At 47.0% G+C, this 21903-nt stretch overlaps 1 protein-coding gene across 2 annotated transcripts in view; it reads right to left on the bottom strand.

Annotated features, from left to right (window-relative positions):
* tram1 (translocation associated membrane protein 1) overlaps positions 1 to 21903 on the bottom strand; it is a 38479-nt gene that overhangs the window by 3287 nt on the left and 13289 nt on the right. The window contains exons 3-10 of one of the 2 annotated variants that reach the window (XM_036945676.1): positions 19308 to 19429; positions 14304 to 14420; positions 14062 to 14120; positions 11432 to 11516; positions 10534 to 10604; positions 8876 to 8980; positions 3796 to 3939; positions 196 to 350 (exon numbers count right to left, since the gene is read on the bottom strand). In XM_036945676.1, the coding sequence (XP_036801571.1) occupies positions 196 to 350; positions 3796 to 3939; positions 8876 to 8980; positions 10534 to 10604; positions 11432 to 11516; positions 14062 to 14120; positions 14304 to 14420; positions 19308 to 19429 (858 nt within the window). Of the gene's footprint in view, positions 1 to 195; positions 351 to 3795; positions 3940 to 8875; positions 8981 to 10533; positions 10605 to 11431; positions 11517 to 14061; positions 14121 to 14303; positions 14421 to 19307; positions 19433 to 21903 lie in introns of both variants that reach the window. The other variant, XM_036945675.1, reaches the window with a different exon arrangement.

Genomic DNA, 21903 nt, shown 5'->3' with positions numbered 1-21903 from the left:
ATCTGTCGTTCTACCCCTGAACAAGGCAGTTAACCCACTGTTCCCCGGTAGGCTGTCATTGTAAATAAGAATTTGTTCTTAACTGACTTGACTGATTAAATAAAAATTCTAGATGGATCCCGATTAAAAAGCAGTCAACTTAAAAGCAGAGAAAGAACAAGACGTGTTTTAACTTAAGACAACATCGTGACTCACCTTTGTCTTTCTTGGACTTGGTCTTGGGAGCTTGGAGCTTCTTGGGTTTCACGGGCTGGGCCTGGGCCTGCTCTCTCCACCTCCTGAGCTGGAAGTTGATGAATTTCCACATCATGAAGGCCTGAGTCACACAGATGGTAGCCAGCACAGTGATCCTGTGGACAGAAGACTGTAGTTAGACACAGCGATCCTGGGAAGAGTCGGTAGTTAGACTCAGCGATCCTGGGAAGATCAGAGACAGTAGTTAGACGCGGCGATCCTGGGAAGATCAGAGACAGTAGTTAGACACGGCGATCCTGGGAAGAGAAGAGACAGTAGTTAGACAGCGATCCTGGGAAGAGACGGTAGTTAGATACAGCGATCCTGGGAAGAGAAGAGACAGTAGTTAGACACAGCGATCCTGGGAAGAGACGGTAGTTAGATACAGCGATCCTGGGAAGAGACGGTAGTTAGATACAGTGATCCTGGGAAGAAAAGAGACAGTAGTTAGACTCATCGATCCTGGGAAGAGAAGAGACAGTAGTTAGACAGCGATCCTGGGAAGAGACTGTAGTTAGACACAGCGATCCTGAGAAGAGACTGTAGTTAGACACAGCGATCCTGAGAGGAGAAGAGACAGTAGTTAGACTCATCGATCCTGAGAGGAGAAGAGACAGTAGTTAGACTCATCGATCCTGAGAGGAGAAGAGACAGTAGTTAGACACATCGATCCTGAGAGGAGAAGAGACAGTAGTTAGACACAGCGATCCTGGGAAGAGTAGAGACAGTAGTTAGACTCATCGATCCTGAGAGGAGAAGAGACAGTAGTTAGACACAGCGATCCTGAGAAGAGACTGTAGTTAGACACAGCGATCCTGAGAAGAGACTGTAGTTAGACACAGCGATCCTGAGAGGAGAAGAGACAGTAGTTAGACTCATCGATCCTGAGAGGAGAAGAGACAGTAGTTAGACACAGCGATCCTGAGAGGAGAAGAGACTGTAGTTAGACACAGCGATCCTGGGAAGAGACGGTAGTTAGATACAGCGATCCTGAGAAGAGAAGAGACTGTAGTTAGACACAGCGATCCTGGGAAGAGACGGTAGTTAGATACAGTGATCCTGGGAAGAAAAGAGACAGTAGTTAGACTCATCGATCCTGAGAGGAGAAGAGACAGTAGTTAGACACAGCGATCCTGAGAGGAGAAGAGACAGTAGTTAGACACAGCGATCCTGAGAAGAGAAGAGACTGTAGTTAGACACAGCGATCCTGAGAGGAGAAGAGACAGTAGTTAGACACAGCGATCCTGAGAGGAGAAGAGACAGTAGTTAGACACAGCGATCCTGAGAGGAGAAGAGACAGTAGTTAGACTCATCGATCCTGAGAGGAGAAGAGACAGTAGTTAGACTCATCGATCCTGAGAGGAGAAGAGACAGTAGTTAGACGCGGCGATCCTGAGAGGAGAAGAGACAGTAGTTAGACGCGGCGATCCTGAGAGGAGAAGAGACAGTAGTTAGACTCATCGATCCTGAGAGGAGAAGAGACAGTAGTTAGACTCATCGATCCTGAGAAGAGTAGAGACAGTAGTTAGACTCATCGATCCTGAGAGGAGAAGAGACAGTAGTTAGACTCATCGATCCTGAGAAGAGACAGTAGTTAGACTCATCGATCCTGAGAAGAGACTGTAGTTAGACACAGCGATCCTGAGAGGAGAAGAGACAGTAGTTAGACTCATCGATCCTGAGAAGAGTAGAGACAGTAGTTAGACTCAGCGATCCTGAGAGGAGAAGAGACAGTAGTTAGACACAGCGATCCTGAGAAGAGAAGAGACAGTAGTTAGACACAGCGATCCTGAGAAGAGTAGAGACAGTAGTTAGACACAGCGATCCTGAGAAGAGAAGAGACAGTAGTTAGACTCATCGATCCTGAGAAGAGAAGAGACAGTAGTTAGACTCATCGATCCTGGGAAGAGTAGAGACAGTAGTTAGACTCATCGATCCTGGGAAGAGTAGAGACAGTAGTTAGACGCGGCGATCCTGAGAGGAGAAGAGACAGTAGTTAGACACAGCGATCCTGAGAAGAGAAGAGACAGTAGTTAGACACAGCGATCCTGAGAAGAGACTGTAGTTAGACACAGCGATCCTGAGAGGAGAAGAGACAGTAGTTAGACACAGCGATCCTGAGAAGAGTAGAGACAGTAGTTAGACTCATCGATCCTGGGAAGAGAAGAGACAGTAGTTAGACACAGCAATCCTGAGAAGAGACAGTAGTTAGACACAGCGATCCTGAGAGGAGAAGAGACAGTAGTTAGACTCATCGATCCTGGGAAGAGTAGAGACAGTAGTTAGACTCATCGATCCTGGGAAGAGTAGAGACAGTAGTTAGACACAGCGATCCTGAGAGGAGAAGAGACAGTAGTTAGACTCATCGATCCTGGGAAGAGTAGAGACAGTAGTTAGACTCATCGATCCTGAGAAGAGAAGAGACAGTAGTTAGACTCATCGATCCTGGGAAGAGTAGAGACAGTAGTTAGACTCATCGATCCTGGGAAGAGTAGAGACAGTAGTTAGACACAGCAATCCTGAGAAGAGACAGTAGTTAGACACAGCGATCCTGGGAAGAGTAGAGACAGTAGTTAGACACAGCGATCCTGAGAGGAGAAGAGACAGTAGTTAGACACAGCGATCCTGAGAGGAGAAGAGACAGTAGTTAGACACAGCGATCCTGAGAGGAGAAGAGACAGTAGTTAGACACAGCGATCCTGAGAAGAGAAGAGACTGTAGTTAGACACAGCGATCCTGAGAGGAGAAGAGACAGTAGTTAGACACAGCGATCCTGGGAAGAGTAGAGACAGTAGTTAGACTCATCGATCCTGGGAAGAGTAGAGACAGTAGTTAGACTCATCGATCCTGGGAAGAGAAGAGACAGTAGTTAGACACAGCGATCCTGAGAGGAGAAGAGACAGTAGTTAGACACAGCGATCCTGAGAGGAGAAGAGACAGTAGTTAGACACAGCGATCCTGAGAAGAGAAGAGACTGTAGTTAGACACAGCGATCCTGAGAGGAGAAGAGACAGTAGTTAGACACAGCGATCCTGGGAAGAGAAGAGACAGTAGTTAGACTCATCGATCCTGAGAAGAGTAGAGACAGTAGTTAGACTCATCGATCCTGGGAAGAGAAGAGACAGTAGTTAGACACAGCGATCCTGAGAGGAGAAGAGACAGTAGTTAGACACCAAATATTACATTTGAGGTAATAGCCAAACTGGCTCCAGACTGTGAGAACACTGTTACAGTCGAAGTGGCTCATTTCTTTACTAGACTGTTCCTAATCCTCTTCTCTCTACCATCTGAAAGGACTTCCTCCCTACTATGGGGCGGCAGAGTAGCCTAGTGGTTAGAGCGTCGGACTAGTAACCGAAAGGTTGCAAGTTCAAACCCCCGAGCTGACAAGGTACAAATCTGTCGTTCTGCCCCTGAACAGGCAGTTAAACCACTGTCATTGAAAATAAGAATTAACTGACTTGCCTAGTTACATAAAAGGTAAAATAAATAAAACTACAACTAGTAAATTGTCTTTAGTTAAGTTTCAGCCAAGCCACCCCATTACACGCTCTCTCTCACCGAACTATGAGCACATTGAAGTTCCCGTTAGCCAGGTCCAGTCCCTGTTGATCAGCGTTGGACAGGCCGAAGCCCACAGTCAGGACAGACAGGGACAGGGTGAGCAGCCGTCCAAGGACAAACAGCACCGCCCAGATGGAGAACCTTGTAGAGAGACAGACATGACCATTCTTTATCAACACTATTATAACAAGACCTGTAGTAGACCGACTGTCTAATAGATAAACACTATGGTCAAATCAAAGTTTATTTGTCACGTACGCCAAATACAACAGGTGTAGTAGACCTCACAGTGAAATGCTGAATACAACAGGTGTAGTAGACCTCACAGTGAAATGCTGAATACAACAGGTGTAGTAGACCTTACAGTGAAATGCTGAATACAACAGGTGTAGTAGACCTTACAGTGAAATGCTGAATACAACAGGTGTAGTAGACCTTACAGTGAAATGCTGAATACAACAGGTGTAGTAGACCTCACAGTGAAATGCTGAATACAACAGGTGTAGTAGACCTCACAGTGAAATGCTGAATACAACAGGTGTAGTAGACCTCACAGTGAAATGCTGAATACAACAGGTGTAGTAGACCTCACAGTGAAATGCTGAATACAACAGGTGTAGTAGACCTTACAGTGAAATGCTGAATACAACAGGTGTAGTAGACCTTACAGTGAAATGCTGAATACAACAGGTGTAGTAGACCTTACAGTGAAATACTGAATACAACAGGTGTAGTAGACCTCACAGTGAAATACTGAATACAACAGGTGTAGTAGACCTTACAGTGAAATGCTGAATACAACAGGTGTAGTAGACCTTACAGTGAAATGCTGAATACAACAGGTGTAGTAGACCTTACAGTGAAATGCTGAATACAACAGGTGTAGTAGACCTCACAGTGAAATACTGAATACAACAGGTGTAGTAGACCTCACAGTGAAATGCTGAATACAACAGGTGTAGTAGACCTTACAGTGAAATGCTGAATACAACAGGTGTAGTAGACCTTACAGTGAAATGCTGAATACAACAGGTGTAGTAGACCTCACAGTGAAATGCTGAATACAACAGGTGTAGTACACCTCACAGTGAAATGCTGAATACAACAGGTGTAGTAGACCTTACAGTGAAATGCTGAATACAACAGGTGTAGTAGACATCACAGTGAAATGCTGAATACAACAGGTGTAGTAGACCTCACAGTGAAATGCTGAATACAACAAGTGTAGTAGACCTTACAGTGAAATGCTGAATACAACAGGTGTAGTAGACCTTACAGTGAAATGCTGAATACAACAGGTGTAGTAGACCTTACAGTGAAATGCTGAATACAACAGGTGTAGTAGACCTTACAGTGAAATGCTGAATACAACAGGTGTAGTAGACCTCACAGTGAAATACTGAATACAACAGGTGTAGTAGACCTCACAGTGAAATGCTGAATACAACATGTGTAGTAGACCTTACAGTGAAATGCTGAATACAACAGGTGTAGTAGACCTTACAGTGAAATGCTGAATACAACAGGTGTAGTAGACCTTACAGTAAAATGCTGAATACAACAGGTGTAGTAGACCTTACAGTGAAATGCTGAATACAACAGGTGTAGTAGACCTTACAGTGAAATGCTGAATACAACAGGTGTAGTAGACCTCACAGTGAAATGCTGAATACAACAGGTGTAGTAGACCTCACAGTGAAATGCTGAATACAACAGGTGTAGTAGACCTCACAGTGAAATGCTGAATACAACAGGTGTAGTAGACCTTACAGTGAAATGCTGAATACAACAGGTGTAGTAGACCTTACAGTGAAATGCTGAATACAACAGGTGTAGTAGACCTTACAGTGAAATGATGAATACAACAGGTGTAGTAGACCTTACAGTGAAATGCTGAATACAACAGGTGTAGTAGACCTCACAGTGAAATGCTGAATACAACAGGTGTAGTAGACCTTACAGTGAAATGCTGAATACAACAGGTGTAGTAGACCTTACAGTGAAATGCTGAATACAACAGGTGTAGTAGACCTTACAGTGAAATGCTGAATACAACAGGTGTAGTAGACCTTACAGTGAAATGCTGAATACAACAGGTGTAGTAGACCTTACAGTGAAATACTGAATACAACAGGTGTAGTAGACCTTACAGTGAAATGCTGAATACAACAGGTGTAGTAGACCTTACAGTGAAATGCTGAATACAACAGGTGTAGTAGACCTTAGTGAAATACTGAATACAACAGGTGTAGTAGACCTTATAGTGAAATACTGAATACAACAGGTGTAGTAGACCTCACAGTGAAATGCTGAATACAACAGGTGTAGTAGACCTTACAGTGAAATGCTGAATACAACAGGTGTAGTAGACCTTACAGTGAAATGCTGAATACAACAGGTGTAGTAGACCTTACAGTGAAATGCTTACTTACAGGCTCTAACCAATGGCGCGGGGAAAAAAGGTGTGTGTGTGTGTGTGTGTAGGTAAGTAAAGAAATAAAACAACAGTAAAATACATTTGACAATAAGAGTAGCAAGGCTATATACAGACACCTGTATCACCTGTAGTCAGGCTGATTGAGGTAGTATGTACATGTAGATATGGTTAAAGTGACTATGCATATATGATGAACAGAGAGTAGCAGTAGCGTAAAAGAGGGGTTGGCGGGTGGTGGGTGGCGGGACACAATGCAGATATCCAGGTTAGCCAATATGCAGGAGCACTGGTTGGTCGGGCCAATTGAGGTAGTATGTACATGAATGTATAGTTAAAGTGACTATGCATATATGATAAACAGAGAGTAGCAGCAGCGTAAAAAGAGGGGTTGGGGGGGAGGCACACAATGCAAATAGTCAGAAGTCTTATGGCTTGGAGGTAAAAACTGTTGAGAAGCCTTTTTGTCCTAGACTTGGCACTCCGGTACCACCTGCCATGCAGTAGTAGAGAGAACAGTCTGTGACTGGGGTGGCTGGAGTTTTTGACAATTTTTAGGGCCTTCCTCTGACACTGCCTGGTATAGAGGTCCTGGATGGCAGGAAGCTTGGCCCCGGTGATGTACTGGGCCGTTCGTACTACCCTCTGTAGTGCCTTACAGTCGGAGGCCGAGCCGTTGCCATACCAGGCAGTGATGCAACCGGTCAGGATGCTCTCGATGGTGCAGCTGTAGAACCTTTTGAGGATCTGAGGACCCATGCAAAATGTTTTCAGTCTCCTGAATGGGAATAGGCTTTGTCGTGCCCTCTTCACGACTGTCTTGGTGTGTTTGGACCATGTTAGTTTGTTGGTGATGTGGACACCAAGGAACTTGAAGCTCTCAACCGGCTCCACTACAGCACTGTCGATGAGAATGGGGGCCTGTTCAGTCCTCCTTTTCCTGTAGTCCACAATCATCTCCTTAGTCTTGATCACATTGAGGGAGAGGTTTTTGTACTGGCACCACATGTTCAGGTCTCTGACCTCCTCCTTATAGGCTGTCTCATCATCGTTGGTAATCAGGTCTACCACTGGTGTGTCATCTGCAAACGTAATGATGGTGTTGGAGTCTTGCAGTCACTAGTAAACAGGGAGTATAGGAGGGGGCTGAGCACGCACCCCTGAGGGGCCCCTGTGTTGAGGATCAGCGTGGCTGATGTGTTGCTACCTAACCTTACCACCAGGGGGCTACCCGTCAGGAAGTCCAGGATCCATTTGTAGAGGGAGGTGTTTAGTCCTAGGGTCCTTAACTTAGTGATGAGCTTTGAGGGTACTATGGTGTTGAATGCTGAGCTGTAGTCAATGAATAGGATTCTCACGTAGGTGTTCCTTTTGTCCAGGTGGGAAAGGGCAGTGTGGAGTGCAATAGAGATTGCATCATCTGTGGATCTGTTAGGGAGGTATGCAAATTAGAGTTGGTCTAGGGTTTCTGGGATAATGGTGTCGTTGTGAGCCAAGACCGGCCTTTCAAAGCACTTCATGGCTACGAACTTGAGAGCTACGGGTCGGTAGTCATTTAGGCAGGTTGCCTTAGTGTTCTTTGGCACAGGGACTATGGTGGTCTGCTTGAAACATGTTGGTATTACAGACGGTCAGGGAGAGGTTGAAAATGTCAGTGAAGACAGCTGCCAGTTGGTCAGCACATGCTCTGAGTACACGTCCTGGTAATCCGTCTGGCCCTGCGGCCTTGTGTATGTTGACCTGTTTACAGGTCTTACTCACGTCCTGGTAGTCCGTCTGGCCCTGCAGCCTTGTGTATGTTGACCTGTTTACAGGTCTTACTCACGTCCTGGTAGTCCGTCTGGCCCTGCAGCCTTGTGTATGTTGACCTGTTTACAGGTCTTACTCACGTCCTGGTAGTCCATCTGGCCCTGCAGCCTTGTGTATGTTGACCTGTTTACAGGTCTTACTCACGTCCTGGTAGTCCGTCTGGCCCTGCAGCCTTGTGTATGTTGACCTGTTTACAGGTCTTACTCACGTCCTGGTAATCCGTCTGGCCCAGCAGCCTTGTGTATGTTGACCTGTTTACAGGTCTTACTCACGTCCTGGTAATCCGTCTGGCCCAGCAGCCTTGTGTATGTTGACCTGTTTACAGGTCTTACTCACGTCCTGGTAGTCCGTCTGGCCCTGCAGCCTTGTGTATGTTGACCTGTTTACAGGTCTTACTCACGTCCTGGTAATCCGTCTGGCCCTGCAGCCTTGTGTATGTTGACCTGTTTACAGGTCTTACTCACGTCCTGGTAATCCGTCTGGCCCAGCAGCCTTGTGTATGTTGACCTGTTTACAGGTCTTACTCACGTCCTGGTAATCCGTCTGGCCCTGTGGCCTTGGTGTATGTTGACCTGTTTAAAGGTCTTACTCACGTCGGCTACGGAGAGAGTGATCACACAGTCTTCCGGAACAGATGATGTCTTAATAGATAAACACTATCATAACACAAGACCTGTAGACTGACTAACATCCTGGTCTAAAATGCCAAGTTGGCTTTATAGGGATATTTTGTTGTCGGGCTTTGAAGTGTGCTGTGTAACCTCAACTCACCCAGTCTCTGTGTGTGTGTGTGTGTGTGTGTTCACGTGTGTGTGTGTGTGTGTGTGTGTTCACCCAGTCTGTCTCTTCTCGTTGCTGAAGTAGACCAAACGGGACACGTGGAAGAGAAGCTCTATGAAGCAGTGCAGCACCAGCAGGACCAGAGCCAGACGATTCAGACTGGAAGACACAAAATGGACGCCGTTAGATCCCTCTGTTACCACAGTAATGACAACTAATTAGACGGTTCGAGTCTCACAGAGAGGTAAGGAAATACTTCGCCTTTCTTTGGCTAGAAAACTGCTATTTTAACCACAAACCCTAGCCTTGCTATGGTGTGTCAATTTCCAACCATCTAATTGTCATATCAAAAAAGAGGAGCCGTGGACAGAGTAGAAATGTAGTCAGCCCTCTGATCCAACCGCCCTGCTGTAGTCAGCCCTCTGTCCCAACCTCCCTGCTGTAGTCAGCCCTCTGTCCCAACCTCCCGGCTGTAGTCAGCCCTCTGATCCAACCGCCCTGCTGTAGTCAGCCCTCTGATCCAACCTCCCGGCTGTAGTCAGCCCTCTGTCCCAACCTCCCGGCTGTAGTCGGTCCCTCTGTCCCAACCTCCCGGCTGTAGTCAGCCCTCTGTCCCAACCTCCCTGCTGTAGTCAGCCCTCTGTCCCAACCTCCCTGCTGTAGTCAGCCCTCTGTCCCAACCTCCCTGCTGTAGTCAGCCCTCTGTCCCAACCTCCCTGCTGTAGTCAGCCCTCTGTCCCAACCTCCCGGCTGTAGTCGGTCCCTCTGTCCCAACCTCCCGGCTGTAGTCAGCCCTCTGATCCAACCTCCCGGCTGTAGTCAGCCCTCTGTCCCAACCTCCCTGCTGTAGTCAGCCCTCTGTCCCAACCTCCCTGCTGTAGTCAGCTCTCTGTCCCAACCTCCCTGCTGTAGTCAGCCCTCTGTCCCAACCTCCCTGCTGTAGTCAGCCCTCTGTCCCAACCTCCCTGCTGTAGTCAGCCCTCTGTCCCAACCTCCCTGCTGTAGTCAGCCCTCTGCCCCAACCTCCCGGCTGTAGTCAGCCCTCTGTCCCAACCTCCCGGCTGTAGTCAGCCCTCTGTCCCAACCTCCCGGCTGTAGTCGGTCCCTCTGTCCCAACCTCCCGGCTGTAGTCAGCCCTCTGATCCAACCTCCCGGCTGTAGTCGGTCCCTCTGTCCCAACCTCCCGGCTGTAGTCAGCCTTCTGATCCAACCTCCCGGCTGTAGTCAGCCCTCTAATCCAACCTCCCGGCTGTAGTCGGTCCCTCTGTCCCAACCTCCCGGCTGTAGTCAGCCCTCTAATCCAACCTCCCTGCTGTAGTCAGCCCTCTGTCCCAACCTCCCTGCTGTAGTCAGCCCTCTGTCCCAACCTCCCTGCTGTAGTCAGCCCTCTGTCCCAACCTCCCTGCTGTAGTCAGCCCTCTGTCCCAACCTCCCTGCTGTAGTCAGCCCTCTGTCCCAACCTCCCTGCTGTAGTCAGCCCTCTGTCCCAACCTCCCTTCTGTAGTCAGTCCTCTGTCCCAACCTACCTGCTGTAGTCAGCCCTCTACAGCAGGGCGGTTGGATCAGTCAGCCCTCTGATCCAACCTCAAGCCTCTGTGTATAAGCGTCTTTCAGAGCGGTAGAGGAAGTGGAGGTGGATTTTCCACTGGACTTTTGTGTACAATTGGACAAAACAATAATCTTCTGGTGTTGTTGATGTGAACCAGTCTTACTTGAGAATGTATGCTCCAACGATGTGAACTAAGTACAGAGAGATATACACCAACTGTCGGGGAATATCCTCCTGCAAACAAACAGCAAAAGAGACAGGATTTCAGGAAAACAAACTGCTTGGGGACACAGCCGACATTTAACTCTGTGGTGACGACAAGTGAAATTGGTGGTCAAAATGTTTCAACTTCTTTTGAAGCACAACTAGTACATCAGCAAGGAGCTCAGCTTGTGAGTTACGTCAATTCAATCCAAATAGTACACATACACGTAGTACACATACACGTAGTACACATAGTACACATACACGTAGTACACATACTACACATAGTACACACACTTAGTACACATACTACACATACAGAATACACGTAGTACACATACACGTAGTACACATACTACACATAGTACACATACTACACATAGTACACATACACGTAGTACACATACACGTAGTACACATACTACACATACAGAGTACACATACTACACATACAGAGTACACATACTACACATACAGAGTACACATACACGTAGTACACATACAGAGTACACATACTTGTAGTACACATAGTACACATACACGTAGTACACATACTACACATAGTACACACACTTAGTACACATACTACACATACAGAATACACGTAGTACACATACACGTAGTACACATACTACACATAGTACACATACTACACATAGTACACATACACGTAGTACACATAGATTTAGTACACATACTACACATACAGAATACACGTAGTACACATACACGTAGTACACATACACAACACGTAGTACACATACACAGCACGTAGTACACATACACAACACGTAGTACACAACACGTAGTACACATACACATAGTCTGTTGGAGTACTACGTGTACTAAGTGCTCACCTTCTTGGTCTTCTGGAAGTAGATCTCAGGCAGAGCGTGAAGCCAGTAGCCCATCTGGCTGATAAAATAGAATTTCATCTGGAACCTACAAGCAGGACAAACAGGACACCAAGTCCATTCTATCACTACCTTATATTCTTAGTTCATTTAGCAGACACTTCTCGAGAGCGACTTAAAACAAAATAAATAAAGTGAATTCAACGAAGGTAGGTAAGACAATGTTATAGTAGCATTTTGCTATTAAACAACACTAGACAGGTTACACACAGAGGTACCTAGGAGAAGTCATGCTGAGTGATATGATTCACTCATTCCATAGAGGAGGGTTTGAAGAGAACACCCCCAACTCCTATTTAAAAGAAACGCCCCCAAAATCCTATTTAAAAAAAAATAATTAAAACGCCTCAGGCTCCTATTTAAAAAATGTAAAAACACCAACTCCTATTTAAAAAAAATGTTTTTTAAAAAAGAACTTGCAACTCCGCTTACGATACGGCATATGAAAGGAGAGAGCTTACGGATTGCATCTGAAGCAGTATCATCTCACTGTGATGATGTTCTCAGATGGGTTTAGAGCTTTCAACATGAAAGAATACTAAATCATTTTGGTCGAATTGAAACAAGACCAGTTTCCTCTCGGTCACAGAAGAACAGATATCACGCTGTGTTTTTAAAGCTGACCTTGTAACGAGTAAAGCATGCGTTTGAAATGGCATCTTTGCATTGGTCGGAGGACGCTGGGCTGAAAATGGTCTGTTAGTTATATACGAAACGGTCCCAAGCTTGTCATTAAGTACGATCACATGTATTTAGTTAGAAGGTGAAATACTATAGTATGACGTTTATAAAATGTGATGGTATATCACTCCACTGATTTGTCATATTTGTACTTGAGTTCGTGTCTCAAAAATGACTACACCTCAGCCAAGTATAACTACGCTGACCAGATAGGTGAGGTTGTAATCTTTCTGTCAGTATAAGCATTACTAGGTATTGTTTATGGCTCTCGTGATAAATACTTTTTTGTTGTTTGTATGTCTATATTAGGCAAAAATCTACCATGACACTTAACTATGGAAATCCTGTGACTAACACAATAACCATTACAATAACCATTACTAGCCATCTTATTAACCCTTACTAACCATCTTATTAACCCTTACTAACCCTAACTAACCCTTACTAGCCATCTTATTAACCCTTATTAACCCTAACTAACCCTTACTAGCCATCTTATTAACCCTTACTAACCCTAACTAACCCTTACTAGCCATCTTATTAACCCTTACTAACCCTAACTAACCCTTACTAGCCATCTTATTAACCCTTACTAACCCTAACTAACCCTTACTAGCCATCTTATTAACCCTTACTAACCATCTTATTAACCCTAACTAACCCTTACTAACTCTAACCATCTTACTAATCCTAACTAAACCTTACTAGCCATCTTACTAACCCTTACTAGCCATCTTACTAACCCTTACTAACCATCTTACTAACCCTAACTAACCATTACTAGCCATCTTATTAACCCTTACTAACCCTTACTAACTCTAACTAACCATCTTACTAACCCTTACTGGCCATCTTATTAACCCTTACTAACCCTAACTAACCCTTACTAACCCTAACTAACCCTTACTAGCCATCTTATTAACCCTTACTGGCCATCTTATTAACCCTTACTAACCCTAACTAACCATTACTAGCCATCTTATTAACCCTTACTAACCCAAACTAACCATTACTGGCCATCTTACTAACACTTACTAGCCATCTTATTAACCCTTACTAACCCTTACTAACCCTAACTAACCCTAACTAGCCATATTATTAACCCTTACTAACCCTAACTAACCCTTACTAGCCATCTTATTAACCCTTACTAACCCTAACTAACCCTTACTAACTCTAACCATCTTACTAATCCTAACTAAACCTTACTAGCCATCTTACTAACCCTTACTAGCCCTAACTAACCCTTACTAGCCATCTTATTAACCATTACTAACCCTAACTAACCCTTACTAGCCATCTTATTAACCCTTACTAACCCTAACTAACCCTTACTAGCCATCTTATTAACCCTTACTAACCCTAACTAAACCTTACTAGACATCTTACTAACCCTTACTAACCCTAACTAAACCTTACTAGCCATCTTACTAACCATCTTTCCAACCATCTTTCCAACCTGAAATCCTGTGACTAACACAGGAACATCTCTGAAGCTAGAATAAGCAGAACGGTTTCCATAGAAACCCTTGTTAACCCTTACTAACCCTAACTAACCAAAGAACATCTCTGAAGCTAGAATAAGCAGAACGGTTTACACGGAGACACTTAAGAGAACTAATGCTCTCTGAGTACAAACACTCCGTCTGTGTGTTTAAACAAAGCCACCCACTTCTATGCAAATATCCCACCAGTTGACATTAGGGAACTGAGGAGTACTGTGAATGATGAGCGTTGGCCATTACAAGGAAACAACTACTAAGATGATGTGTAAAACAGTCAGAAACATTTAGTTGTACATGTTTAACTTTGCTCTTTAACAAAAAGGGACAGTACCCAAGTCTGATGAGTAGAATGTTTGGGTTTGCATAGAAAACGGGTTCAGGACTTACGGCATCAGGGTATGAGGGTATCCATCCCACAGACTCACTGGGTTGGACAGGAAGTTCTCCTGGAAGAGAAACAAAAAAAGTCTCACACAAACACACACACACACACACACCAATCAGATGGTCTTAAACAAAACAGGAACACCCCACTAGCCCAGTAAACAAAACAGCCCAGAATGTAGACCATTTAAAACCATCGACATCTTACACACCCGACAGTAAACAGATAGTTTAAAAGAACATACAGACATGAGGATGCTGGTTCCCCACCCGAAGGAGAACAGGTAGAAGGCAGAGAGCTGGCCTGACTCGTTGAACTTGCTGTGCTTGGTCTTAGAGAAGTGCATCTTTCGGTTGATTTTCTGCATAACAAATAGACAGAGGGGTTAGAGGTGGGTGTGTATAGACAGAGAGAGGGGTTAGAGGTGGTGGTGTATAGACAGAGAGAGGTTAGAGGTGGGTGTGTATAGACAGAGAGGTTAGAGGTGGTGGTTAGAGGTGGTGGTGTATAGACAGAGAGGTTAGAGGTGGTGGTTAGAGGTGGTGGTGTATAGATAGAGAGAGGTTAGAGGTGGTGGTGTATAGACAGAGAGAGGTTAGAGGTGGTGGTGTATAGACAGAGAGAGGTTAGAGGTGGTGGTGTATAGACAGAGAGAGGTTAGAGGTGGTGGTGTATAGACAGAGAGAGGTTAGAGGTGGTGGTGTATAGACAGAGAGAGAGAGGTTAGAGGTGGTGGTGTATAGATAGAGAGGTTAGAGGTGGTGGTGTATAGACAGAGAGAGGTTAGAGGTGGTGGTGTATAGACAGAGAGAGGTTAGAGGTGGTGGTGTATAGACAGAGAGAGGTTAGAGGTGGTGGTGTATAGACAGAGAGAGGTTAGAGGTGGATGTGTATAGATAGAGAGAGGTTAGAGGTGGGTGTGTATAGACAGAGAGGTTAGAGGTGGTGGTTAGAGGTGGTGGTGTATAGACAGAGAGGTTAGAGGTGGTGGTTAGAGGTGGTGGTGTATAGATAGAGAGAGGTTAGAGGTGGTGGTGTATAGACAGAGAGAGGTTAGAGGTGGTGGTGTATAGACAGAGAGAGGTTAGAGGTGGTGGTGTATAGACAGAGAGAGGTTAGAAGTGGTGGTGTATAGACAGAGAGATGTTAGAGGTGGTGGTTAGAGGTGGTGGTGTATAGACAGAGAGGTTAGAGGTGGTGGTTAGAGGTGGTGGTGTATAGACAGAGAGAGGTTAGAAGTGGTGGTGTATAGACAGAGAGAGGTTAGAGGTGGTGGTTAGAGGTGGTGGTGTATAGACAGAGAGGTTAGAGGTGGTGGTGTATAGACAGAGAGAGGTTAGAGGTGGTGGTGTATAGACAGAGAGAGGTTAGAGGTGGTGGTGTATAGATAGAGAGGTTAGAGGTGGTGGTGTATAGATAGAGAGAGGTTAGAGGTGGTGGTGTATAGACAGAGAGGTTAGAGGTGGTGGTGTATAGATAGAGAGAGGTTAGAGGTGGTGGTGTATAGACAGAGAGAGGTTAGAGGTGGTGGTGTATAGACAGAGAGAGGTTAGAGGTGGTGGTGTATAGACAGAGAGAGGTTAGAGGTGGTAGTGTATAGACAGAGAGAGGTTAGAGGTGGTGGTGTATAGACAGAGAGAGGTTAGAGGTGGTGGTGTATAGATAGAGAGAGGTTAGAGGTGGTGGTGTATAGATAGAGAGAGGTTAGAGGTGGTGGTGTATAGACAGAGAGAGGTTAGAGGTGGTGGTGTATAGACAGAGAGAGGTTAGAGGTGGTGGTGTATAGATAGAGAGAGGTTAGAGGTGGTGGTGTATAGACAGAGAGAGGTTAGAGGTGGTGGTGTATAGACAGAGAGAGGTTAGAGGTGGTGGTGTATAGACAGAGAGAGGTTAGAGGTGGTGGTGTATAGATAGAGAGGTTAGAGGTGGTGGTGTACAGATAGAGAGAGGTTAGAGGTGGTGGTGTATAGACAGAGAGAGGTTAGAGGTGGTGGTGTATAGATAGAGAGGTTAGAGGTGGTGGTGTACAGATAGAGAGGTTAGAGGTGGTGGTGTATAGATAGAGAGAGGTTAGAGGTGGTGGTGTATAGATAGAGAGGTTAGAGGTGGTGGTGTATAGATAGAGAGGTTAGAGGTCGTGGTGTATAGACAGATAGAGGTTAGAGGTGGTGGTGTATAGACAGAGAGAGGTTAGAGGTGGTGGTGTATAGATAGAGAGGTTAGAGGTGGTGGTGTATAGATAGAGAGGTTAGAGGTGGTGGTGTATAGACAGAGAGAGGTTAGAGGTGGTGGTGTATAGACAGAGAGAGGTTAGAGGTGGTGGTGTATAGACAGAGAGAGGTTAGAGGTGGTGGTGTATAGACAGAGAGAGGTTAGAGGTGGTGGTGTATAGACAGAGAGAGGTTAGAGGTGGTGGTGTATAGATAGAGAGAGGTTAGAGGTGGTGGTGTATAGATAGAGAGAGGTTAGAGGTGGTGGTGTATAGATAGAGAGAGGTTAGAGGTGGTGGTGTATAGATAGAGAGAGGTTAGAGGTGGTGGTGTATAGATAGAGAGGTTAGAGGTGGTGGTGTATAGACAGAGAGAGATTAGAGGTGGTGGTGTATAGACAGAGAGAGGTTAGAGGTGGTGGTGTATAGACAGAGAGGTTAGAGGTGGTGGTGTATAGATAGAGAGAGGTTAGAGGTGGTGGTGTATAGACAGAGAGGTTAGAGGTGGTGGTGTATAGATAGAGAGAGGTTAGAGGTGGTGGTGTATAGACAGAGAGAGGTTAGAGGTGGTGGTGTATAGATAGAGAGGTTAGAGGTGGTGGTGTATAGACAGAGAGAGGTTAGAGGTGGTGGTGTATAGACAGAGAGAGGTTAGAGGTGGTGGTGTATAGACAGAGAGAGGTTAGAGGTGGTGGTGTATAGACAGAGAGAGGTTAGAGGTGGTGGTGTATAGACAGAGAGAGGTTAGAGGTGGTGGTGTATAGATAGAGAGGTTAGAGGTGGTGGTGTATAGATAGAGAGAGGTTAGAGGTGGTGGTGTATAGATAGAGAGGTTAGAGGTGGTGGTGTATAGATAGAGAGAGGTTAGAGGTGGTGGTGTATAGACAGAGAGAGGTTAGAGGTGGTGGTGTATAGATAGAGAGGTTAGAGGTGGTGGTGTATAGACAGAGAGAGGTTAGAGGTGGTGGTGTATAGACAGAGAGAGGTTAGAGGTGGTGGTGTATAGACAGAGAGAGGTTAGAGGTGGTGGTGTATAGACAGAGAGAGGTTAGAGGTGGTGGTGTATAGATAGAGAGGTTAGAGGTGGTGGTGTATAGATAGAGAGAGGTTAGAGGTGGTGGTGTATAGACAGAGAGGTTAGAGGTGGTGGTGTATAGACAGAGAGGTTAGAGGTGGTGGTGTATAGACAGAGAGGTTAGAGGTGGTGGTGTATAGACAGAGAGAGGTTAGAGGTGGTGGTGTATAGACAGAGAGGTTAGAGGTGGTGGTGTATAGACAGAGAGAGGTTAGAGGTGGTGGTGTATAGACAGAGAGGTTAGAGGTGGTGGTGTATAGACAGAGAGAGGTTAGAGGTGGTGGTGTATAGACAGAGAGGTTAGAGGTGGTGGTGTATAGACAGAGAGAGGTTAGAGGTGGTGGTGTATAGACAGAGAGGTTAGAGGTGGTGGTGTATAGACAGAGAGGTTAGAGGTGGTGGTGTATAGACAGAGAGGTTAGAGGTGGTGGTGTATAGACAGAGAGAGGTTAGAGGTGGTGGTGTATAGACAGAGAGGTTAGAGGTGGTGGTGTATAGACAGAGAGGTTAGAGGTAATTAATTATTATCCAATTGTATTAGAAGAATAATAAAACAGTACCATTATCAGCAACCATCACACCTGTGTTCCAATGGCACGTTGTGTTAGCTAAATCAAGTTTATCATTTTAAAGGCTAACTGATCATTAGAAAACGCTTTTGCAATTATGTTAGCACAGCTCAAAACTGTTGTTCTGATTAAAGAAGCAATAAAACTGTCCTTCTTTAGACTAGTTGAGTATCTGGAGCAGCAGCATTTGTGGGTTTGTTTACAGGCTCAAAATGGCCAGAAACAAATAACTTTCTTCTGAAACTCGTCAGTCTGTTCTTGTTCTGAGAAATGAAGGCTATTCCATGTGAGAAATTGCCAAGAAACTGAAGATCCCGTACAACACTGTGTACTACTCCCTTCACAGAACAGCGCAAACTGGCCCTAACCAGAATAGAAAGAGGAGTGGGAGGCCCCGGTGCACAACTGAGCAAGAGAACAAGTACATTAAGAGGGTCTAGTTTGAGAAACAGCCACCTCACAAGTCCTCAACTGGCAGCTTCATTAAATATTACCCACAAAACACTGCAACAGTGAAGAGGCGACTCCGGGATGCTGGCCTTTTAGGCAGAGTTGAAAAGAAAGAGCCATATCTCAGACTGGCCAATAAAAATAAAATACTAAGATGGGCAAAATAGGCCAGCATCCCAGAGTCGCCTCTTCACTGTGTGTGTGTCTGAGTGTGTGTGTGTGTCTGAGTGAGTGGGTGTGTCTGAGTGAGTGGGTGTGTCTGAGTGAGTGGGTGTGTGTGTGTCTGAGTGTGTGTGTGTCTCTGAGTGTGTGTGTGTGTGTGTGTGTCTCTGAGTGTGTGTGTGTGTGTGTGTCTGAGTGTGTGTGTATGTGTCTGAGTGTGTGTGTGTCTGAGTGTGTGTGTGTCTGAGTGTGTGTGTGTCTGAGTGTGTGTGTGTGTGTGTGTGTGTGTGTGTGTGTGTGTGTGTGTGTGTGTCTGAGTGTGTGTGTGTGTGTGTGTGTGTGTGTGTGTGTGTGTGTCTGAGTGTGTGTGTCTGAGTGTGTGTGTGTGTGTGTCTCTGAGTGTGTGTGTGTGTGTGTGTCTGAGTGTGTGTGTATGTGTCTGAGTGTGTGTGTGTCTGAGTGTGTGTGTGTCTGAGTGTGTGTGTGTCTGAGTGTGTGTGTGTGTGTGTGTGTGTGTGTGTGTGTGTGTGTGTGTGTCTGAGTGTGTGTGTGTGTGTGTGTGTGTGTGTGTGTGTCTGAGTGTGTGTGTCTGAGTGTGTGTGTGTGTGTGTGTCTGAGTGTGTGTGTGTCTGTGTGCCTGAGTGTGTGTGTGTGTGTGTGTGTGTGTGTCTGAGTGTGTGTGTGTGTCTGAGTGTGTGTGTGTGTCTGAGTGTGTGTGTGTGTGTGTGTGTGTGTGTATATGAGTGTGTGTGTGTGTGTATCTGAGTGTGTGTGTGTCCTTACGTCCAGTACATACTCCTGGATGATAGCGTGGATGATGATGGCCACCAGCATGTAGAAGAAGATCGTTGCCAGATCCTTCAGCCCGTGGTGGAAGTGGTTCACCACGCTCTCCTCTGATAGGCCTTCTGATAGGGAGACACACAAAGCATTTCACCTTAATAAACCCTTTATTCCCTACTATCTCTGCTGGACCATCTGATGGGAGTATTTTGCATGTGAAATGGACAGATTGGAGACAGGGGGAAAGATAAATCGATAAGAGTACATGTCAAACGGTATTGGACAAGATTGAACCGGCCCTATAACCACACCAAGGTCCCACTGTCGGAGCCGGCACTATAACCACCAGACCAAGGTCCCACTGTAGGAGCCGGCACTATAAGCACCAGACCAAGGTCCCACTGTAGGAGCTGGCACTATAACCACACCAAGGTCCCACTGTAGGAGCCGGCACTATAACCACCAGACCAAGGTCCCACTGTAGGAGCCGGCACTATAACCACACCAAGGTTCCACTGTCGGAGCCGGCCCTATAACCACACCAAGGTCCCACTGTCGGAGCCGGCCCTATAACCACCAGACCACACCAAGGTCCCACTGTAGGAGCCGGCCCTATAACCACCAGACCACACCAAGGTCCCACTGTAGGAGCCGGCACTATAACCACCAGACCACACCAAGGTCCCACTGTTGGAGCCGGCCCTATAACAACCAGACCACACCAAGGTCCCACTGTAGGAGCCGGCACTATAACCACACCAAGGTCCCACTGTAGGAGCCGGCACTATAACCACCAGACCACACCAAGGTCCCACTGTCGGAGCCGGCCCTATAACCACACCAAGGTCCCACTGTAGGAGCCGGCCCTATAACCACCAGACCACACCAAGGTCCCACTGTCGGAGCCGGCCCTATAACCACACCAAGGTCCCACTGTAGGAGCCGGCCCTATAACCACCAGACCACACCAAGGTCCCACTGTCGGAGCCGGCCCTATAACCACCAGACCACACCAAGGTCCCACTGTAGGAGACGGCACTATAACCACACCAAGATCCCACTGTAGGAGCCGGCCCTATAACCACCGGACCACACCAAGGTCCCACTGTAGGAGCCGGCCCTATAACCACACCAAGGTCCCACTGTCGGAGCCGGCCCTATAACCACCAGACCACACCAAGGTCCCACTGTAGGAGCCGGCCCTATAACCACACCAAGGTCCCACTGTAGGAGCCGGCACTATAACCACCAGACCACACCAAGGTCCCACTGTCGGAGCCGGCCCTATAACCACACCAAGGTCCCACTGTAGGAGCCGGCCCTATAACCACCAGACCACACCAAGGTCCCACTGTCGGAGCCGGCCCTATAACCACACCAAGGTCCCACTGTAGGAGCCGGCCCTATAACCACCAGACCACACCAAGGTCCCACTGTAGGAGCCGGCCCTATAACCACCAGACCACACCAAGGTCCCACTGTAGTTGCCGGCACTATAACCACACCAAGGTCCCACTGTAGGAGCCGGCCCTATAACCACCAGACCACACCAAGGTCCCACTGTCGGAGCCGGCCCTATAACCACATCAAGGTCCCACTGTAGGAGCCGGCACTATAACCACACCAAGGTCCCACTGTAGGAGCCGGCCCTATAACCACCAGACCACACCAAGGTCCCACTGTCGGAGCCGGCCCTATAACCACACCAAGGTCCCACTGTAGGAGCCGGCCCTATAACCACCAGACCACACCAAGGTCCCACTGTCGGAGCCGGCCCTATAACCACCAGACCACACCAAGGTCCCACTGTAGGAGACGGCACTATAACCACACCAAGATCCCACTGTAGGAGCCGGCCCTATAACCACCGGACCACACCAAGGTCCCACTGTAGGAGCCAGCCCTATAACCACACCAAGGTCCCACTGTCGGAGCCGGCCCTATAACCACCAGACCACACCAAGGTCCCACTGTAGGAGCCGGCCCTATAACCACACCAAGGTCCCACTGTAGGAGCCGGCACTATAACCACCAGACCACACCAAGGTCCCACTGTCGGAGCCGGCCCTATAACCACACCAAGGTCCCACTGTAGGAGCCGGCCCTATAACCACCAGACCACACCAAGGTCCCACTGTCGGAGCCGGCCCTATAACCACACCAAGGTCCCACTGTAGGAGCCGGCCCTATAACCACCAGACCACACCAAGGTCCCACTGTAGGAGCCGGCCCTATAACCACCAGACCACACCAAGGTCCCACTGTAGTTGCCGGCACTATAACCACACCAAGGTCCCACTGTAGGAGCCGGCCCTATAACCACCAGACCACACCAAGGTCCCACTGTCGGAGCCGGCCCTATAACCACATCAAGGTCCCACTGTAGGAGCCGGCACTATAACCACACCAAGGTCCCACTGTAGGAGCCGGCCCTATAACCACCAGACCACACCAAGGTCCCACTGTCGGAGCCGGCCCTATAACCACACCAAGGTCCCACTGTAGGAGCCGGCCCTATAACCACACCAAGGTCCCACTGTAGGAGCCGGCCCTATAACCACCAGACCACACCAAGGTCCCACTGTAGGAGCCGGCA

This window comes from Oncorhynchus mykiss, chromosome 15, assembly GCF_013265735.2.
Source record: "Oncorhynchus mykiss isolate Arlee chromosome 15, USDA_OmykA_1.1, whole genome shotgun sequence".
NCBI classification, from domain to species: domain Eukaryota; kingdom Metazoa; phylum Chordata; class Actinopteri; order Salmoniformes; family Salmonidae; genus Oncorhynchus; species Oncorhynchus mykiss.
This window is presented reverse-complemented; position numbering and strand designations above follow the sequence as displayed.